The sequence below is a fragment of the Trachurus trachurus genome, assembly GCF_905171665.1.
Source record: "Trachurus trachurus genome assembly, chromosome: 12".
NCBI lineage: Eukaryota > Metazoa > Chordata > Actinopteri > Carangiformes > Carangidae > Trachurus > Trachurus trachurus.
In genome coordinates this window covers 4987866-5014489 of record NC_139908.1, presented here as the reverse complement: position 1 = coordinate 5014489, position 26624 = coordinate 4987866, and the positions used below count along the sequence as shown (strand labels likewise).

The window sequence follows — 26624 nt, the reverse complement described above, 5'->3', positions numbered from 1 at the left end:
ACAGATTCATAATGCAAAATGAATAACAGTAACTACGTAGCAAAAGTAAAAACGATAGCAATAAACAATAAAAAAAGCCACAATAAAGCACCTTTAACTTTGCTTTAGGACTTTTTTTAATATATAAATCTTTATTGACAACAAACTGACAATAAAGATTAGTTTGAATCGATTCATGGTTCTTATCCAGCTGTGACGTTTCTGACCCGTCACAGATGCATGCAATAAAAATGAATAACAACAGTAACAACATAGCCTATTATTAAAATAAAAACGATAGCAATATACAATAAAAAAGCCACAATAAAGCACCTTTAACTTTGTCTTAGGATTTTTTTAATATATATATATAAATCTTTATTGACAACCAACTGACAATAAAGATTAGTTTGAATCGATTCATGATCCAGCTGTGACGTTTCTGACCCGTCACAGATTCATAATGCAAAATGAATAACAGTAACTACGTAGCAAAAGTAAAAACGATAGCAATATACAATAAAAAGCCACAATAAAGCACCTTTAGTTTTGCTTTAGGATTTTTTTTTTTGAAAAAATAAATCATTATTGACAATAAAGATTAGTTTGAATCGATTCACGGTTCTTATCCAGCTGTGACGTTTCTGACCCGTCACAGATTCATCAGCACTTCTGCTTTTATTGGTGTTTTTTTTTTTAAATACTTCTTTCTATGGAAACGTGATCTGACTGAGTGAAGTGAGAGTTCAGGTCTGAACTTCCTTCATGTGGATGAGGCCTCGAGGGTGGATGGAGGTGGAGGGGGGGGGGTAAAGCTTTCGAATGCGTGTGTGTGGGCGGTGCCTGTGGTTTACACACTGTGGGAGAAAAGTGGAGGAGAAGGGAGGAGGGAGGGGAGGCAGAGATGAAGAAGTAGAAGAAGTAGAAGACGGAGGGTCGTCGTCTCTGGCTGTTAAAGGGTTAAAGTTCAGAGGTCACATGCAGCTTCTGCACCCTCCCCCTCCTCCCCCCCCCCTCCCTCCAACAAACCACAGCCTCTATCTGCTCTCTGCATCAACAACAGCTACAGCTGTGGTCTGATGTGTCGGCCCCGCCCCCCCTCCTCCCCCCTCCCACTGCTGAGAACCTGAGAGACAAGGCACCTGTCACACACATACACACACATATATATGCACTATATGTGTATAAACACACACATTGTAAGCTACATGATATAATGTTTCGTCAGTATAGACGTGTGTTGGTTTAAAAAAAAATCAAAATAAATCTTGAATCATTGGCCTCCAGGCTGCAGGAGCCATTTTTAAAATGGGAAAAGATCAAATACACCATTCGTGGCTAAATACATTTATGTAAAGCGTATAAAAGGAAGAAAACTAAACAGAACAAAAACAAACCAATATCAACAGCAGCAACAAAGAAGGACATTAGTTATAAATCATTGTCAACATGTAGCTACTTCCTGGATCTCTGGTGAGTATATAAACTGTATATACAGTATATATCCATCATGCCATGATACTTATTGTATTCTTTGAAAGTGAGACATGAGAAGCTGCCAACGGTCTGAGTGACATGACACAGTCATGAACATGTCATAAACATTATGTCGATGTCATAACATTGTTATTAAGTGTCATTCAGTTAACCCTAACCCTACAAACCCAGGAGTTATTACATTGACATAATGTTTATGACATGTTCAGGTTCATGTTCAGGTTCATGTCACTCTTATGATCAGACCGTTGGCAGCTTCTCATGTCTCACTTTCACAGAATACAATAAGTATCATGGCATGATGGATATATACTACAGTTTATATATATATACTCACCAGAGATCCAGGAAGTAGCTACATGTTGACAATGATTTATAACTAATGTCCTTTGTTGCTGCTGTTGGTATTGTTTTATTTAGTTTCCTTCCTATTATACGCTTTACATAAATGTATTTATTTGCTTGTCTCTGTTGTTTAACTGCAGTTGTTAAATGTTGAATAAAAGTTGGTTATAAAAAAAAACAACTGATGAGAAACTCAACGTCGATGTTGAGTTTATTATTTTAATGAATCATTAATGTCTCTTCTCTGCAGAAGGTTCTGCCTGTGAAGGTGTCACAGTGTGTTCTATAGGTTATTGATCGGTGATTGTGTTTCGGTGTTGATTGACACAGCGGTGCCGGGGGGAGGAGGGAGGAGGGAGGAGGGAGGAGGGAGGTGTTGCAGTTGCACAAACAGACGAGTTCAGAAATGACTCGTCACCACTTCCTCTTCCTCTTCTTCATCTTCATCCTTTAAAAACAAACAACTCTGCAGCTTCACTTCGGCTCGGTTCAACATGGCCGCCGCCTCTTCCTCCTCCTCCTCTTCCTCCTCCTCCTCCTCCTCTTCCTCTGCCGCCTCATACCGCCGCCGCCCTTCGTCCGTGTTGACCTCTGACCTCTGCCGATGAGACTGTGTTGACTTTCTGTTGGTTCGACCCTGAGAATCAAACTGTCGCTGAGGTTTGGGGGACGATCAGTGTGTGTGTGCGTATTAGTGTGTATAATAGTGTTTGTGTGTGTCAGTGTGTGTGTGTATGTGTGTGCGTCAGTGGCACCTGGGCGACAGGTGAAACCACCGACAGCTGCTACAACCGACTGAGCAGCTGTGGGAAACATGACGACTCCATGTTCACACAGTCAGAGAGAGAGTGTGTGTGTTTGTGTGTGCGTGTGTGTGTGTGTGTGTGTGTGGTTTCAGGTTAATCAATAATAAGTCAAACAGTTTTTATCAAAACATTTGATTATTTTTTATTTATCTTTTGTTGTTTGATCCATAAATGAAACAGTTTGATGTTTAATTATTAAAACAGTTTGATTAATGCTTCATGGCGACGAGTCTCAGACTTCAAAACTATTTAAATTAACCCCCCACCCCCCCGACCCCCCTCCTCCCCCGCCCCCCCCACCCTCCATCTCTATTAGTCTCTCAGACCCCAGCCTGTGACATCACTGTGACATCACTGTGACATCACTGTGACATCACAGCTGTGACGAGCAGCGCTGCAACATTATCAACATTAATTAGTGTCGTCACATGATCAAAACGATACAAAATCACAGAGAAAACTTTAAACCACGAGTCGTCAGAAATCAACGCACCTGATCGATCGATCGGTCGGTCCGATCAGATAAACAGGAGTTTGAGAGTATTGATTATTAGTCCAGATCGATGACCTGTGTGTGTGTGTGTGTGTGTGTGTGTGTGTGTGTGTGTCAGACTCTGCCGAGGAAGTGCAGGCCGAGGGAGGGGGGGATGGCGAGTGTGTCCAGACAGAGGGGGGAGGAGCTGTAGGGGAAGAGCACGGGGAAGGTGTGTTTGGTGTCGAGCAGCAGCTGAGGAGCGTCGTTCCGGTCCTGGAGCCGAGTCTGAGGGACGGAGACACAGACGGGTCAGTTTGTTAGGGACACGCCACGGACACAACGGTCTCACTGTGCGTTCACACCAAAAGTTTCCAAAGCGTCCAAAGTGTCACCAGATGAAAAGTTGAGCCATGGTTAACTTTAGGGTAATTAGCTATGACGCTCGGCAGCCGGCGGCAACCTGTCAGAATAGAGATGTCTTTGGCTGCCTTTTTTTTCTTCTTTTTTTTTGTATTTCGGCTCCCCAATGACCAGCGCGATTGAACTTTGACGTCAGTCACATGACGAGCGGCCAAAGCGGCTGAAAATATTTGCCGTTTTGGGAGCTGTCTTGTCTGAAGCACACCCTTGAGCGTTTTTGATGCTTTGGAAGCTTTTGGTGTGAATGCACAGTCACACCTGCAGGGTTCCCACTCTGTTCTTAAAATCAACTTTTCTTTTATCTGCTACCGTCTGACAGACACGTTATCACATCATACACTAACACATCCCCCGTCCCTTTCACACTGTACCTTTAACAAGTTTGTTTCTACCGTATGTTTGTTCCTCTCTCTGCCCCGGAGTACAGGAGTCTGATTTAAAGATGTGCAGTCTGTGGCTCTGACTTATCGATGAAATATTCTCTTACATGTTTCAAAATTATGATGAAATTTATCAAAGAACAACGTTTTTGTTTTTGTTTTTAAACCACGCCCGCTACAGCTCTCTGCTGCTCCTCTATCTGTCACTCAGCAGCAGTGTTGGGCACGTTACTGAGTTACTACATTATAAATGTAACTAATTACCAGGAAAAGTAACTATTGCATTACTTTTTTATAAAGTGCTCAAATATGTCAAATTACCCACGTTTGTCTGGAACTAACCAACTCAAGTGAACATAACGTAAACACTTTAACGGGGGTATTATTACTTTGTGACAGGACTTCTCCAGTCAAGTAACGGTAGCGCTGTTAGTCACGCCGTTATTTTATAATGCCGTTATTTCATAATGCTGTTATTCCCATCACTGCTCAGCAGCGGTTGCAGGAGAGAAAACCCTCATGCCCATGGTCCAATAATCATAATAATGATGGCTTACATTTATATACTGTAGCGCTTTTTTATCAATACCCAAAGCTCATACAGTAACCATTATACATTCATACAAAATTCACGCATGGTGATGGTAAACTACACTGTAGCTGCAGCTGCCCAGACTGACACAACACTGGAAACACTCATCAATTCAGAGTCTCTAGTTTTTTCACTTCTTTGGAAAATACTGTAAATCCTTAACTGGGTCTGAACCAGTCAAACAGAGCTCTGGTAGCTGATGTCACCCTGTGATGAAACATTTTCCAGGACAACTCAAGCTTTTCAAGGACATTTGACTTAAAAAAAAATCCATGTGTTCTATGACTGGAAAATTGGTCAAATTAATTTTCCAGGACGCGTGGGAACCCTGACCTGTCTGTCACCTGTCTCACATCTGTCTCACATCTGTCTCACATCTGTCTCACATCTGTCTCACATCTGTCCGTCAGCTGAGACTCACCTGGATGCTCCTGATGAACGCCACAGTGACTCGTTCTTCGAACTCGTTCAGAGGAGTGTAAAGGTTCAGGATCTTCACGATCTGCAGGAGACAGGAATGATATTGATCAGGTGGTGGTGTCATCGATCAGCTCAGGTGTGTGTGTGTGTGTGTGATGTCACTGACCTGCTGCATGGTGAGGGCGGAGCACAGTGAGCAGATGGCCTCCGAGTCCTGAGACGTTTTCTTCTTCACCTGCAGCAGCTGCGCCGCCTGGATGATCGGCTCCAGAGTCGCCGCCGCGTTGCTCTGGTACAGGTTGTTACCACGGAGCCACTCCTCCATCTGACTGGTGTTGTACCTGCACACACACACACACACACACATTAGAGTGTGTAAAGGCTCTGTCGACCTGGGGACGTATTTATCAAGCGTGTTAAAGCGTACCACTAACCATTTTAGAAACATGTGGATGTGTTTAGTCTTAGTCTCTGTAACTACTCTCAGACTTCAGAATAAATAAATAAATAAGCTGTACAATGAGACAGCCATGTCAGGACCAAAATAAACCAACTAAACTAACTAAACCAACTAAACTAACTAAACCAACTGAACCAACTAAACCAACTAAACCAACTGGACCAACTAAACTAACTAAACCAAATAAACCAACTAAACCAACTGGACCAACTAAACTAACTAAACCAAATAAACCAACTAAACCAACCAAACTAACTGAACCAACTAAACTAAACCAACTAAACTAACTAAACCAACTAAACTAACTAAACCAAATAAACCAACTGAACCAACCAAACTAACTGAACCAACTAAACTAAACCAACTGAACCAACTAAACTAACAAAACCAAATAAACCAACTAAACCAACTGAACCAACTAAACTAACAAAACCAACTAAACTAAACCAACTAAACCAAATAAACCAACTGAACCAACTAAACTAACTGAACCAACTAAACTAAACCAACTAAACTAAACCAACTAAACTAACTAAACCAGCCAAACTAACTAAACCAAATAAACCAACTGAACCAACTAAACCAACTGAACCAACTAAACTAACAAAACCAACTAAACTAAACCAACTAAACTAACTAAACCAAATAAACCAACTGAACCAACTAAACTAACTGAACCAACTAAACTAAACCAACTACACCAACTAAACTAATGTAACCAACTAAACCAACTAAACTAATGTAACCAACTAAACCAATTAAACTAACTAAACCAATTAAACTAACGTAACCAACCAAACCAACCAACCAAAACAACTAAACTAACGTAATCAACTAAACCAACTACACTAACTAAACCAACTAAACCACCTGAACCAACTAAACCGACTATACTAAATAAACCAACTAAAGCAACTGAACCAACTAAACCAAATAAACCAACGAAACTAACTAAACCAACTAAACTAATGTAACCAACTAAACTAACTAAACCAACCAAACCAACCAAACCAACTACACCAGCTAAACCAACTAAACCAAACCTCTGGAGCCTGAAAAATACAGATTTTTTTTGTCAGTTCTCAAATCTTCGGGGGCCGGAAGAGCCTTTAAAAAGTGATATTTCCATCATATGTCCCTTTTAAGATCCAGACCTACACTTCCCTAAAAGTGTGGGTAAGACGCTTGATAACTAACTTTTGAGTGCAGCTTTCAGCGAAGAACTTTTTTACTCTTAGCAGTGATTTTAGGAGTAGTGTGATAACGGCCCCAGGTCTCTGTGGTCCAGATGTTGGGGGGCGTGGCCTCACCTGAGCTGCATGCCGGTGCTCCAGGAGCAGACGTCCTTGCGCAGCAGCAAGTTGTTGAGCGTGACGGCGTTGATGCAGTGGAACAGCTGGCGGACCACCTGGCCCACGATCTCGGGGTCGAGGCCGTGCTCCCTCATGACGGCGTGGAACTGGCCCAGCTGGCGGATCAGAGCCTCCAGCGTGTAGCTGCTGGCTCCGCCCCCCTCCATGTCCATGCTAGACGAACGGTTCCTGTAGCCCATCGGCTTCACGCCCGCCAGGCTGGGGATGCTCTCGCTCTCCAACATGGCCGACACTGGAAGGAGGTGGAGTCAGAGGTCAGACATGATCGATACTATTTTGATAATCGAATTTTGATGATCGAATAATCAGTTTGAGTGGTTTTTAAGAAAAAAAAGTCAAAATTCTCTGATTTCAGCTTCGTAAAGGGTTACTTCACCCAAATTCGATAATTCACCAATCATCCACTCCCCGTCATGCCAAGGAAGGGTTTGGAGAACTTTCCGAGTCATCAAAACTCTTTAGGAGTTCCAGGGGGGGTCCGGCTGGCAACAGGTTTTCATATAATGGTGGTGGATAGAGTTCACTTTTGAATCGTCCAAAACACACACTATGAAACATCCAGCTACCTCCATACTGCTCGTCTGTACTGACCCAAGTGTCCTGAAGCCGCCACATGAAAAAGTTGTTCGGAAAAAAATAATTTGATCTGTTTTGAGATGTTCGTTCGTCGTTGTAAACCATTGGATGTATGGTGTAAACACGGAACAACATCAACAGAGCCACTGGGAGCTACTGCTACAACAAGGATAAAAACAGATTACATTAATTTTTTCTGAACAACTTTTTCATGTGGCGGCTTCAGGACACTTGGGTCAGTACAGACGAGCAGTATGGAGGTATCTGGATGTTTCATAGTGTGTGTTTTGGACGATTCAAAAGTGAACTCTATCCGCCGCCATTATATGAAAACCCGTTGCCAGCCAGACCCCCCCTGGAACTCCTAAAGCGTTTTGATGACTCGGAAAGTTCTCCAAACCCTTCCTTGGCATGACGGTGAGAAAATTGGTGAATTGTTGATTTTGGGTGAAGTATCCCTTTAAATGTGAATATTTCTGGTTTCTTTGTTCCTTTATGACAATAAACTGAGCCTCTCTTTGGTTTGTGGACAAAACAAGACATTTGAGGACGTCGTCTTGTGGTTTGAGAAACACTGATTGACATTTTTCAACATTTTTTAACATTTTATCGACCAAACAAGAAATCAATTAATCGTTTAAATAATTTGACCGATTAATCGATAATGAAATTAATTGTTAGTTGCGGCTTTATTGATCCCGTCTACATATCTGATCAGCTGACGTCTGCAGGGGAAACCATGACAACGATGACATCAGTGAAGATAAAGATGAGGACCGGGGGGGGGGGGGTTGTTACACCTGTCACTCTTACAGTAAAGTGTGCTGATAGTGTCTATTCGGTTTCCATGGTAACGGTGGTCAACAGATGAGTCATAAGAGAAAAGTCCCGACAAGTTAAAGTAATTGTAAAACACGCACACGCACACACACACACACACACACACACACAGTGTCAGATGTTGATCAGTGCAGGCAGGTGGAGTCAGAAACAGGAAGTGACACTTGAGTCATCGTTTCGTCAGAACAGATAAAACTCATCGTTGACCTCTGACCTCAGACCTGAGACTGGATCTGCATTTGAAACCACATGCATGCATTTCTCTGCAACAGAGAGCGGTAGCGGTAAAACAGGTGAAAAGCGGTTTTAATTCCACTGTAGAGCTGTCAACACGTCACTTTATTAAAGGCAGGGCTGGAGATCCTCTTCTGGAGCATTTTATACTAAAATGTTAATAATCCTCTTCACATTGCAACAAAGTAATTCAATGCTTTTTCACAAACATTTTAAAAAGTCAGTCACCTGTGGGACGGACAATCCTGTAAAAACAACATCCAACCACGTGCACGATCAGAGTTTTCAACGAGTTGCGACGTGGAAAAGACAACGTCAGTGATCCAATGTACCACACTCCAGTCTGCTAGGTGGTGATGCAGCTCTGAGCTGGATGCTGATTGGTTTATTATGATGTCAGGTGTTTTCTTTCACCTTAAAGGGACAACGAGGAGTTTCTCCAGCGGCAGAACCAAAAATTCCGCGACAATAAAAAAGTTTCATATTAATGTGGATGAATCTACGTTACCACTTGTTAATGTCTCCATTTTCGATAAATATATAGTTTTGTCTCTATCGTTATTTTGGTATTATTAGCGGTGGAAATGCTGGGCGAGCCGACCAGCGTTTCCTTACTTTTGGTTTCGTGGACGCTGCCTGGCGAGTCGTGAGAATAACACCTCCGAATCATTGTCATGGTCGGAACTACGGCGGTATCTGACGTCCGTCTTGCGCTGGTCCAAGAATTTCACCGTGCGCACGGAGGCTCATGGTAAATGCATGGTAAAGTGTGAAAACACTTTGCTTTGCAAAACTCCTCGTTGTCCCTTTAATGAGCCGTGAGAAAAAGCTGGAGGACAGTTGGGATCACATCGGGTCGAGCTGTGAGGGCGACACTTTCACAGCTTCACCTTGATGTGAACCAACTCTGAACAATCGCTGTGTGTTCCTGAGCTCTGAAGGGTTCAGAGAGAAGTCTGAGGAACGGGGCTGGGACAGTGGGACTTTTCACTTGTGTATTTTCAAAATGTGGACGGTGTAGCCTGGTCAGATACTTTTCCTGAATCAGTTACGACATCCGGGAATTTTTCGCATACTGCAGACTAGGCTTTAGTTTGCATGCCACATACTACAGTTTGGCCACATCAGTGCGTACTAGCAGAAGAGTGTGTGGTTTTGAATACAGCCTGGATGTGTGGACTGATCCGGTCTGAGGTGGACGGACTCACCGATCATGGGCTGGATGGTTGCCTCGGCGACCCTGATGAGCTGCTGGTAGATCTGGATGGAGAGGTCGCTGAGGACCTGTCTGTACTCGGCCAGGTCGAAGTTCTTCAGACAGTGTTCGTTCTGCTTCGCCGTGTTCTGGGTCATGAACACCTGAACGCACCACGACAACAACACAACACAACAGGTCAGAGTCATGAACACCTGAGGGGTTTTCCAGAAAGCAGGTTATGTGAAAATTCAGAGTAAATGAGAGTAAATGAACCCTGAGATGAGCCAAACTCTGGGTTTTCCGTTCCAGAACACACCACTGATGTGCTCTCAGATCTGAACCTCTTTGTTTTTATCGCTTTGCAGGATTAACTAGTTAGAAAAAAGAGAAATAGCCTAACTCACATTCTATTTGGCTTTATTCAGCTTACGTCCTACAGGTACAAATCAATAGGCATAGGCCTAGATTTTTATAGTCTTTTTAGTTTGTCACTCCAAGTCTACAATTTCTGAAAGGGATAGTTCAACATTTTGTCAAATTGGCCCATTGCCATAATCCCTATAGTCATAGCAGTAGGTTTGTTACCTTTGATTGTCGGTGCAAGCTATTTTTAGAACGGCGGAGCAGAGCCGCGAGCTGCTCAGAGCTACGCTACAGAGGCTCATGGGATTTCTTGGTTTCCCTCATTAAAACTCATCAAATACACAATCCAACAACTCCACAACGCTCTGGTGGACAAGTTGTGACCTGCACATTCACCACGCTATGAGATAATAACACAACGTTACCAGACAGAGTTGTTTTAGAGGGAAATTCATGCAAAACCGCTGATGTGTGTTGCCTTCAGGGACAGTTTTTCATCAAGCAGTCTCTGTATTTACCTCTAAAACAACTCTGTCTGGTAACGTTGTGTTATTATCTCATAGTGTGGTGAATGTGCAGGTCACAACTTGTCCACCAGAGCGTTGTGGAGTTGTTGGATTGTGTATTTGATGAGTTTGATGAGGGAAACCAAGAAATCCCATTAGCCTCCGTAGCGTAGCTCTGAGCAGCTCACGGCTCTGCTCCGCCGTTCTAAAAATAGCTTGCACCGACAATTAAAGGTAACAAACCTACTGCTATGACTATAGGGATTATGGCAATGGGCCAGTTGCCAAAATGTTAAACTAGCCATTTAAATAGTGACTGACCCAGGACCAGCTCCTCTGTCTCTGTCAGACATGACGGAGGTGGAGGTGACCACCACCTCCGTCTTCTTCCACATGTTCATCTCAGCAGGATGTTAGGAGACAGGATGTGTGTGGGTAAAGAGCTGCTACAAGTTGAAACTGTCACTGCATAAACTTTTACTTTGTTTCATGTCAAATGGGAATAAAACCAAATCATGAGGCAGTTTTTATATTTCACTTTCAGCCGACTGCACATTGAATATCACAGTCAACCACTTTCTCATGGGTTAATATTAAAGAAAGCGATGTTAGATTCAAAATGAAGAGTTGACTGCTCTGTCGGTGATTCTTATTACGACCGCAGCCGTGTTACTTTTTTTTTTTTCCTGGAAAATGTCCCTTTCCTGTTTTCTCTGTTGTTGTTGTCACGGTGACTCACAGTATTGGCGCTCCACTGATGATGGCTTTTTTACTAGTCGTCAGGCACGAGCTCAACTCAGAGTTATTAGTTAGTTATTATTGTTATTATTACCTGTGCTCTGTGGTATGTCTGTCTGTTTTTTTTAATGTGAGGACTGCGGATGGAAACTAGCTCTGAGCTAAATCCGGCATCTTACAGGACGCCACGGCATTAATCTGTTCATTAATGTGCATTGTCCTCAAACAAATAAACAATAAATAAAACAAAATAAAACAAAATAAAATAAAATAAAATAAAATAAAATAAAATAAAATAAAATAAAATAAAATAAAATAAAATAAAATAAAATAAAATAAAATAAAATAAATAAGACACTGAGAGAGAGTTTGTTGAAGCTCCTCTCTGGAACAACTCCCTGAACGCACCACGACAGCAGGTTCAAAGTCAGGTCAACCCAGTTCGACTCTCAGCTATCTGGTCCTGACAGCGGTTGTCATGGTAACCTGCAGCAGAAGCTGGTTGTCACCTCAGACTCAGGTAACTCTGCATCAGCAACGACATCAGATCGATGAACAAAGCGACGCTGCCTCCTGCAGGTGAGCTCAGGTACAGACACATCACAGACTGAACTGTGACATCATCTGTGACCCGGTTTGAACACGCTGTTAAATGCAGGTATTGATCAGTGATTGATCTGATCAGTTTAATAGAACCACTGATAGATTCAGTCTCATGAAACCTCCAGCACAACTCCTACTGATCAATATCATTGATCATTTCAGTGTGAGGTCTTTTGTCCCCGTCAGGCTCCTGTAGAATAATGACATTGGTTCTGCTGCTGGTCTACAAATCCCTGAATGGTTCAGGTCCAGAACACATGAATGACATCATGTTAGTAGAGTATAAACCAGTGGTTACCAACCTTTTTTTTTGGCTCGTGACCCCATTTTGACATCACTAATTTCTGGCGACCCCCCATGTGCCATCTCAGATGTTTTTATATGCTGCATTTTATTTGAACTCCATTTATTTGAGAAATGGAAAGTAGTTCAAGATTGTGTGTGGTGTTTTTAATCATAATTTTAATAATAATAATAATAATTAGTTAAAAAAATATTTTTATCAGTAATTTCTTTAATCAACTACTAGACATTTCAGGCGACAAGATCTACTGACTCAGGTCAGATAGTGGAGCTCAGAGTTCAAACTAGACATGGTGAAGCAGCATTTAGCTGTTCTGCTGCTCACAACTGGAACAAACTACCACTTAAATCCAGGTTAAAACATTTCTCTTTTCATCATTTGACGTTTGATGTCTCTTGTTATCTTGATCTTGCTGTGTATGTTTGCTTGTATTTTGTACTTCTGCTTTCCTGACCTATGACATCCTTGTAAAAGAGATTGTTAAATCTCAATGGATCCTTCCTGGATAAATAAAGGTTAAAAAAAAAAAAAAAAAATCATGTGCTTGTCTGAGCTCTTTTTAAGAACTTTAAATAGTAAATTTTGGATTTGCACTGCAAGTCCTCTAAATTGTTTTAATATATACATTCTTTTTTCTTGTACTTTCTTTTCTTTTCTTTCTTTCTTTTTTTCTTGCTTTTAACTGTATATTTAATGTTTACATTTTTTTTTTTACTATTCTGGGTTATTTTAGTTATTAAAAATTGTATATTTTTATGCAGTTCTTTTTCCGTTTCTAGTTCTTACTGTTACATGTTTTGTCTTTATGTAAAGCTCATTCAGTTGCCCCTTGGTATTAAATGTGCTATATACTGTAAATAAAGACAATGAGGCACTGGTTTCACAGAGAGACTGGACTCTTTGTAAATATTATTAAAAAATGGCCGACTGACGAGGGTCAAACAGTGGCGACCAAACCCTCTCAGTCCGAGGTCTCTGTGTGAAACCAGTCGCCGACAGAGTGCATCATGGTCCGTGACCCCGCCCCCTCTGACCTCGTCCCCGCTGTACTGCTTCAGGCAGTGGAGCAGGCGGCTGGTGTTGGCGAGCCAGAAGGACGTCGTCTCAAAGTCGTCGTTGTTCTTCTGCACAGAGGAAACGGACAGACAGGACGATCAGACACACGGCGCTTCAGGAGGACGCTCACCTGTGGGCGGAGCCACTCTCACCTTGAGGACCTTCTTGATGGCGTTGATGGTGGACGTGAGCAGAGACTCCACCTTCTGGTCGTCGTTGATGTAGTCGGCGTGACGGATGCACATGAAGAGGACGTAGGCGGGAAGACAGGGGACGGTGGTGGACACCATGTCGGGCTTGATGTCTGCAGACACACACACACAAACACACACACACGCTAGCTGTGTTAACATGGACACAAATAATCAGAATAAAATAAGAAATAAATGCCGATCCGAATAAAATTGCATCATGTTAACACGTTGATTGAAATTTTTTTATCCGAACGGGTTCATTCGAAAAGAAATTTCTTTCCGATCAAGATTGGTGGTTTATGCCGGTCGATTTTCAGATCAAGATCCATGTAGATGGTTAATCTGATCAAAGTAGTTTCTGTTTCTGACCTTCATCCACTGGCTCCTGGCTTTTGGTGGTGGACGGGGCACCAAATTAGAGACAACTACTGTGCTAATCAGACATTAAACCTCCATCTTTGATCAGTGGTGGGATGTTTTGATTTCTAGAGTTCTAAACGGGGCTGAAATCCAACCGGACCAGACCCATGGTCACGAGCATTAATTCTCGGCCTGAACCAGGCTGGACTCGTCCAAAAAGAAAGAGGAAAAATGACTCGAGTCATATGTACAGTTGTGAAAAAATAGAAAAAGCATGCACATCCCTAAGTCTAAACGCTGGGTGCCGGACAACACAAGTAAATGATAAGAAAAAGGAAAGTCCGCACACCAACAACAGCTCCAGAACAATAATTTATTATTACCAAAAAGGGAGTAACGTTTCGGGTTAGAAACCCTTCCTCAGACTGTCTGAACAACCAGCACGTGTCACACAGCTGTAAAACGTCTGTTCTGAATAATGATGTAAACACCAGATCGGATTGGATCAGGGTGGTCAAAACATGCAACCCGGGGGCCAAACCCGGCCCGCCAGAGGGTCCAATCCGGCCCACAGGATGAATATGTGTGAAAATCACATCAATGGCAGAAGGGGCCTAATTGAAATGTCACATATTTTTCTCAAGAATTTTCAGGTTGTTCATAATGTTTTGTGAAAGGATAGTTAATTAAGTGTTAACACCCTGATAATGTAGGCCCTACTTGTACTTCTTTGTACTAAAAGAAAGGGAAAGAGTTTAGAGTTCTCATCATTTATAGTTTATTATGTTATTATTTTACTGGTCCAGCCCACTTGAGATCAAATTGCGCTGTAAGTGGCCTCTGAACTAAAATGGAGTTTGACATCCCTGGATTAGATCATATCACACGTAAACAGTTAAACACACTGAGGTTGGACTGACCTGAGATCAGAGTCTTCACCAGCAGCGCCTCGTCCTCCTTGTAGTACTCCAACATCCCCTCAAAGTCCTTCTCCTTCCTCTGCACCGTCACCTGTCGGCTCAGCTCCGGCTTGGACTTGCTGCTCTGCAGAGCCTGAGAGGCTGAAACACACACACGTCCGTCAGAGAACCACCTAACACCCGACACCTTCACACCTCCACGCTCAGCTCCGCCCCCTTACCTTCAAACTCCTGCACCTTCTTCATGTAGATCCTCAGCTGCTTCTTCAGCTTCCTCTCGTTCTTCTCCAGCTTCTCCACCACCTCCTTCAGGTCCTGAGGACGGGACACAACCACATCCAGGGTTCACACACATTATAGCCAACAAATGTCCATGGCAGCAAGTTTCCATGACTACACATGACCCTTCGACTGTCAATGTACGCATGAAAAAACAACAAAACAAACAAAATCATCATCTTGATAGCTTCAGATTTTGTCTCTACTTCTATTAAATATAAAAGGAAGCTCCCACATGCTTGAGTTTTACACCGCTGACTTGTATCATCAGAACAGACATGTCTTGTGATTTTCAGCCTTCTATCTATTATATTTAGCCTGTACCCTTTATGGCAGGAGGTGGGACAATACCTGACAGCTGAGGGTATCACTAGTTGCGTTTTGCGCATCTAGATGTATCGCATCGGAAAATGATGATGGAAACGCTGTGATTCGAATTATAATCCCCTGATTCGCACAAACTGAAATACGCTCGCTAAAGCCGGGTTTTGGTTGATGATTCGAATTAAGTGTGACGTAACGCACTTTCACCCCATCTGCTCCCGTGTTTGCAGTTCACTCACAAGACAACATCAGGGTTTCACTACATGTAATTAATTGTGGCGCACCGCCACGGCAAAATAAAAGCCCCCACACGCCTTCATAATGAGGGGGGTCTAAAGTCCGTAGATGGAAACACACATGAATCGAATTTCTTTTAATGCGCATTTCCCAGTAATTCGAATCACTTTGGATGGAAACATGGCTACTGTCAGGTATCGTCCTCCCTCTATTACATATGAAAGGAGGCTGAAAATCACAGGACATGTTTGTTCTGATGATAAGCGGTCCTGAAATGTGTGTTTCTCTTCTATAATAAACATTTGACGCCGCCCATGGACCTGCACGGAAAAATAAGAGCATCGCTTTGGGCGCATGACGTGCAACTACATTGACAGTAATGGGTTTTCGTTATTATGTAAAACGTCTCGCTGCATAGGACACATTTAGCTTTCGATCCGACCTAAAAGTCTTCATAGTCTACTGCACCTTGTAAGGCATGTAACACGTGACCTGACGAAAAAAAGAAATGTTATTTAGCCATTTTAAATTAAATACATAGGCTATTATTGCTAAGTGAGAGAAAATTTCATGACTTTTCCAAAACTTTTGTGGTGTACTTAAGTTTCCACGACTTTTCCAGACCTGCAAAATGACATTTTCGAATTCTGTGACTTTTCCAGGTTTTTTCAAAGTGTACATCATTAACCGTGTGTGTGTGTGTGTCTGTGTGTGTGTGTGTGTGTCCTACCAGGTTGTCGTTGGTGAGCCGTGTGATCTCCTGCTGGACACTGTACTCCACCTGCGCCTCCGGAGACAGCGACATGGTGTGGTTGATGATCTCCTGCTTCTTCTCGATGTCGTCTCTCAGCAGCTCGATCTGAGTGTGAAGAGCCTCCAGCTCGTCTTTGTGCTGCCGCGACTGAGTCTGCAGCTGAGCCTCCAACAGCCTGACAGGACCAGGACCAGGAGCAAGAGGAAGAGGAAGAGTTTAGAGTGTTTTACAGCTAATGTTGCGTTCGAGACAACTCTGAACTCAGATCTTTCCGATCTCCTACTTGAAAAAGTGCAATCGAACGCCACGTCAAGTTAGAGCTCCCACTCGATGGAGCAAAAAAAATTAAAAATATATCACGACTTCTCAGAGAATCAGATGTCTGACGTCACACAACAATCTGCACCACCGCAGAACCACATCGTCAACGGTAAAACATCAATTAAAGGGCATTTCCAGTCGCAATCAATGTTTACCTCAGATATCAGGTCACCTGTGATCAGTTAATTTCATACCATCAATACTCCCAACTGCAGCGTGTGGACGTTTATATTCGTTTTTGTTTTTGTCTTTGTCTTTTCAATGTTCATTAATGGGCTCCGGACTAATTTTTAAATTGTTCTGTGGTCGCAAGTAACGTCCTTTTGACCATCATTTAAATTTAGAAATTCGCTTAAATTAAATCAAAATTTGTAGCTTCCGCATTGTTCCTTTTCCAGAACAATTTTAAAATTAGTCCGGAACCCATTAATGAACATTGAAAAAACTATACATTCTTGAACAAAGGTGACCTGATATCTGAGGTAAACATTGATTACGACTGGAAATGCCCTTTAAAATGCATTTAAATGCCAAAATACTTTAAAAAGTTAAGTTTTTGTGGCCTTTGTAATGTTTTAATGTCTTAGTTATGTGAAGCACTTTGAATGCAAAGTTTGTCCCGGTCCGCCATGTTCTTGGTTATTCTGGCGTGGTGCATCTAGAACGCTTTTACGTCAGAAATCAGAGTTTTCAACGGGGAGATTCAGAGTTACGAGTCGTCTCGAACGCAGCGTAACATGGCAACAGGTTCTGACATTAGAAACACTGTGTTAACGACCTGGTGAACCCTCACAACAACACACTCACCTGTGACACCTGAAGGTAGCAGCTAACATGCTAAGTTAACCCCAAAACCCCTCAGGGTGCGAGTGAAATAAAACTGTGATGAAGTTATGATGAGTTACAGCGTCGAACGGAGAAACGGCAGAAGAAAAAGAAGAAGATGAAAAAGACGAAGAAAGATGAAACAGAAACCTGGCCACTTGTTTGAGGCCCTGGTACGCCAGACCCAGCTCTCCATCTTCGTTCAGATAACACCAGTCCTGTGGGTCACTGGTGAGGAGGAGGAGAAAAGAGGAGGAAAAGGAGGAAAAGGAGGAGGAAGAGGAGGAAACAGCAGAGGTAAGAAAAGCTGAAGCAGCAGAAACAGGCGGTTCCTCCCTCCTGAGGTTCTGTCTCTCACCTCTTGGACTCGGACACTTCCTGGTAGGCCTTGAGAGCCTCCTCCTTGTCCACGGGTTCTTTGAAGTTCTCTGTCCGAGGAACCTGAGAGTTTTCCTCCTGAAACACGGACAGGAAGTGAGTTCGGGGCCGGCCACAAGGCATAAGCGAACTAAGCGCTGCATTATGTAATATTGTAATAAATTTTTACCTCATGATGTAATAATGACGCATTTTTGTAATAATCTGCCACATTTTGTAATACAATTCTTGAACGTCAAGTGTAATAAACTTTGCCGCATTTTGTAATAAGTTGTTACATAATGCACCAAATTATTACAAAATGCATTTTCTTTTATGAAGAAAGTGTAATACTTTGGTGCAATACGTTAGCTTGGGTTTACCCATGTTGCCTTGCACATTATTTTATTCGCTCTGCAAGTCAGCCTGGAAACCATGGACCCAGTTTTTCCCACAACTAGGGAGCCAATCACAGAACAGGGGGAGGGGGCAGCAAGACGATGACGACACACCGAAGTGACTTTGTTGACAGCTTGTCGATCCAAAATGGCGGCAGACGCTTTACCTTTCGATACAGCGTTAAAAAAGTGTTTTAAGTATTTTGGGCCGCAAGTCTATTTTGAAAAAAGAGCAACGTTTAGCGTTTCTTTCCTCATCGGATTTCTGTCGCTCTACGTCATCGGGTATGATTGATACGATTGGCTATAAGCTACGTACAGACGCATTTGATAGACATTCGTAGCGCCCAATAAACAGCTCTGGGCTTTCGTAAACCACGCCTCAAAATACGAAAAAATGAACGGGTGGTTCCCAGACCGAATCTCATCTACACTGAGACGAGGTCTGGTGTAAGCCAGGCTAGCATTATGTAACAACTTATTACAAAATGCGGCAAAGTTTATTACACATTGCATTCAAGAATTTTAAGTAAGTAAGTAAATTTAATTTATATAGCACTTTTCATAGATAAAATCACAAAGTGCTTTACCACAAGGACAAAATGCAATAAAATACAGAGATCACAACAAAATACACATAACGGCACAAATACAGGTAACTTTACGTTACAAAATGTGGCGTTATTACATCGAGAAATTCTGCGTAATTACAAAAATCTTTAATTGTTGTTGATGCACTTTGATGTTGCAGTTTATTTTATTTAATTTAGTTATTATTTATTCAGTACTACTGTATATCATTTTGAATATTAAGTGTAAATCAACACCAAGCTGCACTTTTAGCTAAATTTGGTGCCATTTCAGATTAAAACCATAGATGGGTAAAAACATGCCAGGCTAGGATGATTCATAATGACAGATTAGAAAAATGAGATTAGATTGTAGGTTAGTTAATAATCCATAATCGGTATTATTGGCGGTAATAGAGGCTGAACTCACCAGGTGTTGGTTCTGCTCCTCCTCCTCCTCCTTCTGGGCCTTGCTGACGATCTGGGTCCTCAGGATCAGCACCTCCTCCTTCCGGGCGTCCAGCTCCTCGCTGGCGGCTCGGAGCTGACTCAGCAGCAGGTTGTAGCCGTCCTGCAGCTCGTTGGACGAGTCGCCGCTCTGAGACGCTCGCTCCGACACCGCCTTCCTCAGCTCGTTCAGGTCGTTCTTCAGCTTCTTGTTCTCCGACTCCAGCTCCTCCCTCTGCAGGGGGCGAGAGGAGGAGGAGGAGGAGGAGTTAGAGGAGTATGTGGGGTGAGAGGAGTGAGAGATGTCATAGGAGTTAGAGGAAGGGTGAGAGGAGTGAGAGTTATAGGAGTTAGAAGAGGAAGAGGAGGAGGAGGGTTGGGAGGTATAGGACGAGTGGGAGGAGTTAGAGGAGGAGGGGTTGGAGGAATAGGAGGAGTAAGTGCAGTAGGAAGGATGAGAAGAGGAGGAGGAATGGGAGGAGTTAGTGGAGGAGGAAGGTTAAGAGGAGGTAAAGGAGGCGGAGTTAGAGGAGTATGAGGGGTGAGTGGTGAAGGAGGAGGAGTTATTTGGAGGAAAGAGGAATAGGAGAAAGTGGAGTAGAAGGGGTAATAGGAGGAGGAGGTGTAGATAGAAGAGGAGGTGGAGTTAATGGAGGAGAAGGTGGTGGAGGAGGAGGAGGAGGAGGAGGAAGAGGAGTTAGTGGAGGAGGAGGAGTTATAGGAAGAGGAGGAGGAGTTAGTAAGTAGGAGTAGGAGGAGGGATTAGAGGAGTAGGAGGAGTTAGTAAAGGAGAAGAAGGGAGGAGTCAGAGGAGGAGGAGTAAGGAGTAGGAGGGGTTCGAGGAGGAGTTAGTAAGGGAGTAGGAAGGGTGAGAGGTGTAGGAGGAGTTAGTGGAGGAGGAGTTAGTAAAGGAGGAGGAGGAGGAGCAGGAGTTTGTACCTTCAGGTTGTTGTAGGCCAGATCTGCAGTCTCCTGCTCCGAGGTTGGACTCTTGACCTCTGACCCCTGCGAGGAAACAAACGGTCAAAAAGCTGGACACGGTATGGTGATGTCATCACACGGTATGGTGATGTCATCACACTCTCCGGTGATGTCATCACACTCTTGGGTGATGACGTCACACAGTGAGTGATGTCATGGCTTCGCGCCGCCTCACCCTGTGCTTGCTGAGCTCCTCCATCTTGTCCAGGTTCAGCTGCAGCCTCCTCCGCTCCTGCTCCAGCTCCCGCACGCGTTTCTGCAGCTTCATGAACAGACTGATGTCCATCGCCGCTTTCTCCACCCCGAGCTCCTGTTGTTACCAGAACCAAGAGATCAGATCACATCACCCCGGTTCTTAAAGGCCTCATGCTGTGCACTTTTCTCTGGGTTTATTTACCTGCTGATATCCCTAACAAGATGTATCATTGGTTCTGAGTACCTGTGATCTGCTTAATATCGTTTCTACTGCCCCTTTCTGTTGCCTCTTTCTGGAGCTCTAGCAGGCACAGGTCATTTGGCCAATCAGAAGAGAGAATGAGAACCTCTCTGATTGGCTCACTGTTTTAGAGTGGCATGTGGTCGGGCCAATCACAGGCAAGTAACTGAAGCCTAAGCTGCATTCATAAAAATTGAAGAAAAAAAAAACTGGTCACGGTGGGCGGAGTTACCTTGTGTGTGACATCACAGAAAGGAGGAAGTGCTATCCGCTCGTCTTAAAGAGACAGTTCCTACAAATGGGCGGTGTGTGTTTCTCCGTTTATGACCAGTTTGATGCATGGAGCAGTATATACGTGGCCCAGAGACCTCCCCAAGCACGAAAAAATAACCAAAATCACATTTTTCATGCCATGGGGCCTCTAAGACCTTACATTGGCTCCCAGTCAGCTACAGAATAGATTTTAAAGTTCTGCTACTGGTTTACAAATCACTGAATGGTTTAGGTCCAGAATACATGAATGACATGTTAGTAGTAGAGTATAAACCCAGTAGAGCTCTGAGAGCTCAGAGTTCAGACCAGACATGGTGAAGCAGCATTTAGCTGTGATGCTGCACACAACTGGAACAAACTCCCAGCAGAACTGAGATCAGCCCCAACTGTAAGCACTTTTAAATCCAGGTTAAAAACATTTCTCTTTTCACGTGCTTATAGCTGAGCTCTTTTAAGAACTTAAAACTTTATCTATTTTATTTTATTTTACTTTACTTTTATTTGCTCTTGCTCTTAACTCTGTTTTTAGTGTTTTGTTTGTTTTTATTCTGTTTTATGCTTCTTTTTTTAATGTTTTGTCTTTATGTAGCACATTGAGTTGCCTTGGTATCAAATGCGCTATATAAATAAAGATGCCTTGCCTTGCCTAAGACCACGCCCCCCCACCCCTCTCACCTGTCAGTCACGTGACTCACCTGTTGATTAACACATTAACACTGGCCTCTGGCTGTAGTAATTGATCGATTGTTGAGTGATGATTGGTTGCTGAGACTCACCTCCACCAGCTGGATGGCGTCCTCGGTGTCTCCGACCTCGGAGGTGGAGAACGACGGGTAGTTGGAGTCCGACTCCAGGCTGCTCTGATTGGACGGGTTCCTCCTGTGGCCGGGCTGGAACTGGAGCATGATGGGAAATGGAGTTTAACTTGAGCTGTGTTACATCATCATCATCTTCAGTTTGCTCAGTCTTAAGGGGATAGTTCAACATTTTGGTAAATTGGCCCATTGCCATAATAAATCCCTATAGTCATAGCAGAAGGTCCGTTACCTTTAATTGTCGGTGCAAGCTATTTTTAGAACGGCGGAGCAGAGCCGTGAGCTGCTCAGAGCTACGCTACAGAGGGAAATTCATGCAAAACCGCTGATGCGCGTTGCCTTCAGGGACAGTTTTTCAGCAGCAGTCTCTGCATTTACCTCTAAAACAACTCTGTGTGGTAATGTTCTGTTATTATCTCATAGCGTGGTGAATGTGCAGGTCACAACTTGTCCACCAGAGCGTTGTGGAGTTGTTGGATTGTGTATTTGATGAGTTTGATGAAGGGAAACTGTAAGAGCCATATTGTATTGCTTACAATAGTTAGTAGTTTTCCTTTAAAATGTGGAGCTGCTCCTTTAATTATGCTGCTGATGACATCACAGTAGCTCAGCTCTCAGACCAGGTTAAGCAGCCTAAGGAGCAAGACAATTTTTTGACAATATCTCAGAGTGAATCTTGTAACTTTGTTTTTTGCTTTTTAAGTAAAGTTATTTTTTGAACGGAGTTATTGCCTTGGAAGATTCTTTTTTGTGTCAAGCTTATTGCCAAGAAGACTGCTTAATAGTAGCGGTAAAGCAGAGTAGGAGAAGGAAGAAAGATTGCCGCTACAGAAACCAAGAAATCCCATGAGCCTCCGTAGCGTAGCTCTGAGCAGCTCACGGCTCTGCTCCGGCGTTCTAAAAACAGCTTGCACCGACAATTAAAGGTAACGAACCTACTGCTATGACTATAGGGATTATGGCAATGGGCCAGTTTGACAAAATGATGAACTATCCCTTTAAAATCTTAGAACTAACTGATGCTTCCATGGTCACAGCATCACACACACCTTGGTGAGGGACAGCTCCTCCTTGAGGTTGTCGTATCTCTGCTCCTGTCTGGAAAACTCCTTGAGGAGGTTCTGGTACCGCTGCCGCTCGGCGTCGAGCTCCGACTCCAGAGACTCGGCCTTCTGGGAGTCACTGCTGCCGCCTGACACGCACACACACACACACACACACACACACACACACACACACACACACGCACACAGTTAGGGATGTGTTGGGCGTGAACGATCCGGCTCTTTGAAGTGAACAACGGGAGCCGATCTGTTTTCTTTTTCTCCTCTTTTTTCAGTGAAAGCCTGATGTCAAATGCTTTTATTTGAACTTGTATTATAAGTATTTTAAACTATTTATTGTAGGGCTGGGCAAAAAAAAAATCGATTTTTATATTAATCGCAATTTTTTTCGATTTATTTTTTATTTTTTTGGGACGACCAATCTTTATTGTACAATCATGTATTCTGTGCCATTACACTCGACAAAGTCAAACCGGCCTGTTGTGTTAGTTTGTTCACAGATATCTATGTGAACAAACGAACACAACAGACAAACTGATGTGATGTGTGTATTGATGTATTGTCAAGTGTTTGGTTCAACCTGCTCTTGTTTAAGGAAAGAAAATCACAATATTTCGGGCCCGAGCGGCGACTGCAAGACGCCCAGCGAAAGCCCTATTGTAATTGAAATATAAAATCGCAATACTTGGTAAAATCGAATCGCAATTTAAATCGAATCGGGACCCAAAAATCGTTAGAGAATCGAATCGGCACACAATCATATCGGCCCAGCCCTAATTTATTGCCCCTTGCACTTTCTTTCTTTCTCTTTTCTTGGATATGTTACTGTTATAGTGTATGTATTGTGTATGTATGTATTGCATGTACAAGGCAGCTGCTACGACGCCACTTGCCCAAGACAAATTTCCCCTTGCGGGACAAATAAAGTTCATTTGATTTGATTTGATTTGATTTAATTTGATTATGTGATTGGTCAAGATGTGTGGTGGCATTAGCGTGTCCACACTGAGCAGAAGGGGCAATACGGGCAAACGCCACAGCGGCTGCAATGTGGCTGAGGCAGCCTAGTTGATGTGGTGGTCAATTTTTCTCATCATCATTGAATGACCACATTTTATGTGTGCAGTGTAAATTAAATGCAAACATCCAAAATAAAACGATGATGTTGAAAAACTGCGTTAAAAAAAGTTTTGCTCTGTTTAACAGCACTTGGTAAATATTTACAAAAAGGGACATTTTTATAGAGGGGCTAATAATTTTGTCCTTAACTGTATATACAGGGGTGCAGATCGGCATGTCAGGATTGGGGGGGACACAAAAGTGATTTTTTTTTTTTTGCCCGTATTGCAGCTCATAACATGCGACCATAAATAACAACTTGGTAGAGGCTCGCCATATCATTCATAAAGTACTGCACAGGGAATTATTTATTGTGCTTACCTTTCTTGTTTATTTGTCCTAAACAGCCAACAGCACGTATCACTAGTAAATTATAATTTTAAGGGTCTCAGACATATAATATCTGCGTTCTTATCTTTCGCCTCCCTCCGACCTTCCCAGATCCCCAATTCTTCTCCCTATCTCCCTTTTCTCCCAGTGTATGGGACTACTTTATACATGATGAATTGATATGGATGAAAATCAAAATATGAAGCCTTAAGATTGAGGGGGTCGTTTTTTTTTTTTTTTTAAAGCCTGCTGATGTCATCAGCATCTGAGTAAGAAACTACCCATTCATTTGCATCGTAGTGGAGGAGACTGGAGGTGGAATGTGGAGTCAGAAATATATTTGTCAAACATTATGTGCACCATTTCAATCATTTCTTTTTAGATGTGAATCTAAAATGTGAAGAATGTGAAGTCTGAAAATACATTTCTTCAATTTTGAATAATTTGGGGTATTTTTATTGGGGGGGACAATTCATGTTTTTCAGAAATTGGGGGGGACATGTCCCCCCCGTCCCCCCCGGGATCTGCACCCATGTGTATATACATAGTTAAAGGCAGAGGTGGATAGTAAGTAATAGGTAGTTTTTTTGGAGGATCTGTACTTAACTTGAGTTTTTAAAAAAAAAATCAGGACTTTTACTTTTACTCTACTACATTTAAAAGTTAACAAATATACTTTTACTCTGTCACAGTGGTGATGTGTCAGTGTCACCAGCAGGAGGCAGCATCAGCAGCGTCTCTCACCTGCGCTGCTCTTTGACAGCTGCTGGATCTTCTGGTTCATCTCCTCCTTCTCGCTCTTCAGCAGAGTGTTCTCCTTCTCCAGCTCCTCCACCCTCTGAGGACAAGGAGGGGGTCAAACAGGCGATCAGAGGCTCCGCCCAACACAGGCGCCCACAATAACCTGAAGGTCCACACTCCTTTCTACACATCTACTTCTCCTACTCCTCTAACTCCACCTGTAATTCCTCCTACTCCATTAGCTCTTCCTAACTCCTCCTCTAACTCTTCCTCCTCCACGAACTCCTCTTCTAACTATTCCTTCTCCACTAACTCTTCTTCCTCCACTAACTCTTCTTCCTCTTCTAGCTTTTCCTCCCCCGTCTCTAACTCTTCCTACTCCACTAACTCTTCCTCCTCTTCCAACTTTTCCTTCTCCTCTAACTTTTCCTCCTACACTATTTTTCCTTCTTCTCTAACTCTCCCTCTTCTAACTCTTCCTCCTCCTCTAACTCTTCCTCCTCCAAGAACACTTCCTCCTACACTAACTTCTCCTCCTCTCTAACTCTTCCTCCTCCTCTAACTCTTCCTCCTCCACTAACTCTTCCTCTAACTCTTCCTTCTCCACTAACTCTTCCTCCTCCTCTAACTCTTCCTCCTCCACTAACTCTTCCTCTAACTCTTCCTTCTCCACTAAGTCTTCCTCCTCCTCTAACTCTTCCTCTAACTCTTCCTCCTCCTCTAACTCTTCCTTCTCCACTAAGTCTTCCTCCTCCTCTAACTCTTCCTTCTCCACTAACTCTTCCTCCTCCTCTAACACTTCCTCTAACTCTTCCTCCTCCTCTAACTCTTCCTTCTCCACTAACTCTAACTCTTCCTCCTCCTCTAACTCTTCCTCCTCCTCTAACTCTTCCTTCTCCACTAACTCTAACTCTTCCTCCTCCTCTAACTCTTCCTTCTATATTAACTCTAGCTCTTCCTCCTCCTCTTCTCACTCTTCCTTCTCCACTAACTCCTCCTCCAACTCTTCCTCCTCCTCTAACTGACTGAGAAACACTTTTATTTCCAGCTGCAGCCACAACACCGATGTGTGTGTGTGGTTCTCCTCACCTCTCTGAGGCTCTGCTTCTCGGTGCAGTGCTCCTCCTCGACCTTCTTCCTGAGGCCGTGCGCCTCCTGCAGCTCCTCCTTCAGCACCTGCACCTCCTCCTGCAGCGAGGTCACCTGACCCCCGCCGCTCTGCATCAGCTGCAGCTCCTTCTGCAGCTTGGTGACCTCTGACCCCAGGTTGGCGTTCACCGTGTGCAGCTGCTCGTTCTGAGAGCGGTACTCTTTGGACTGTGACGGGTGGAGGGGACAGGAAGTGTTCTCACCGTTGTCATAGTATGATGTCAGTTCTCTGTAGCTGTGTTCGAAATCGCCCCCTATCACGGACGTAGTGCACTATATAGTGTGTTCGCCATTTTGTAGTGTTGTTCGAATTCTCCGCGATTAATTTCATCCACTACGCAGAGGACAACAAAACACCCACAATGCACCGCAAAATTGAGTGAACAAGCGATGTAGCTACACTACTTTCTACTCCCGTATCCCACAATGCAATACGGTCGTGTTTTGCCAGAGAAGAAATGGTAAATGGTCTGTATTTATATAGCGCTTTACTATACCTGAACGATACCCAAAGCGCTTTACAGTACATCACATTCACCCATTCACACACACATTCACACACTGAT

At 43.2% G+C, this 26624-nt stretch overlaps 1 protein-coding gene across 2 annotated transcripts in view; it reads right to left on the bottom strand.

Moving 5' to 3' along the window:
• Window positions 1–2976: 2976 nt before the first annotated feature.
• myo5b (myosin VB) overlaps window positions 2977–26624 on the bottom strand; it is a 54460-nt gene continuing 30812 nt past the window's right edge. The window contains exons 22-39 of one of the 2 annotated variants that reach the window (XM_083983530.1): window positions 25999–26226; window positions 24913–25006; window positions 22705–22847; window positions 21617–21736; window positions 20307–20441; window positions 20090–20155; window positions 19134–19385; window positions 17738–17835; window positions 16210–16408; window positions 14861–14954; window positions 14640–14780; window positions 13318–13469; window positions 13144–13233; window positions 9606–9756; window positions 6685–6979; window positions 5081–5255; window positions 4916–4996; window positions 2977–3387 (exon numbers count right to left, since the gene is read on the bottom strand). In XM_083983530.1, the coding sequence (XP_083839656.1) occupies window positions 3235–3387; window positions 4916–4996; window positions 5081–5255; window positions 6685–6979; window positions 9606–9756; window positions 13144–13233; window positions 13318–13469; window positions 14640–14780; window positions 14861–14954; window positions 16210–16408; window positions 17738–17835; window positions 19134–19385; window positions 20090–20155; window positions 20307–20441; window positions 21617–21736; window positions 22705–22847; window positions 24913–25006; window positions 25999–26226 (2667 nt within the window). In that variant the 3' untranslated portion in view covers window positions 2977–3234. The remainder of the gene's footprint in view (window positions 3388–4915; window positions 4997–5080; window positions 5256–6684; window positions 6980–9605; window positions 9757–13143; window positions 13234–13317; window positions 13470–14639; window positions 14781–14860; window positions 14955–16209; window positions 16409–17737; window positions 17836–19133; window positions 19386–20089; window positions 20156–20306; window positions 20442–21616; window positions 21737–22704; window positions 22848–24912; window positions 25007–25998; window positions 26227–26624) is intronic. The other variant, XM_083983531.1, reaches the window with a different exon arrangement.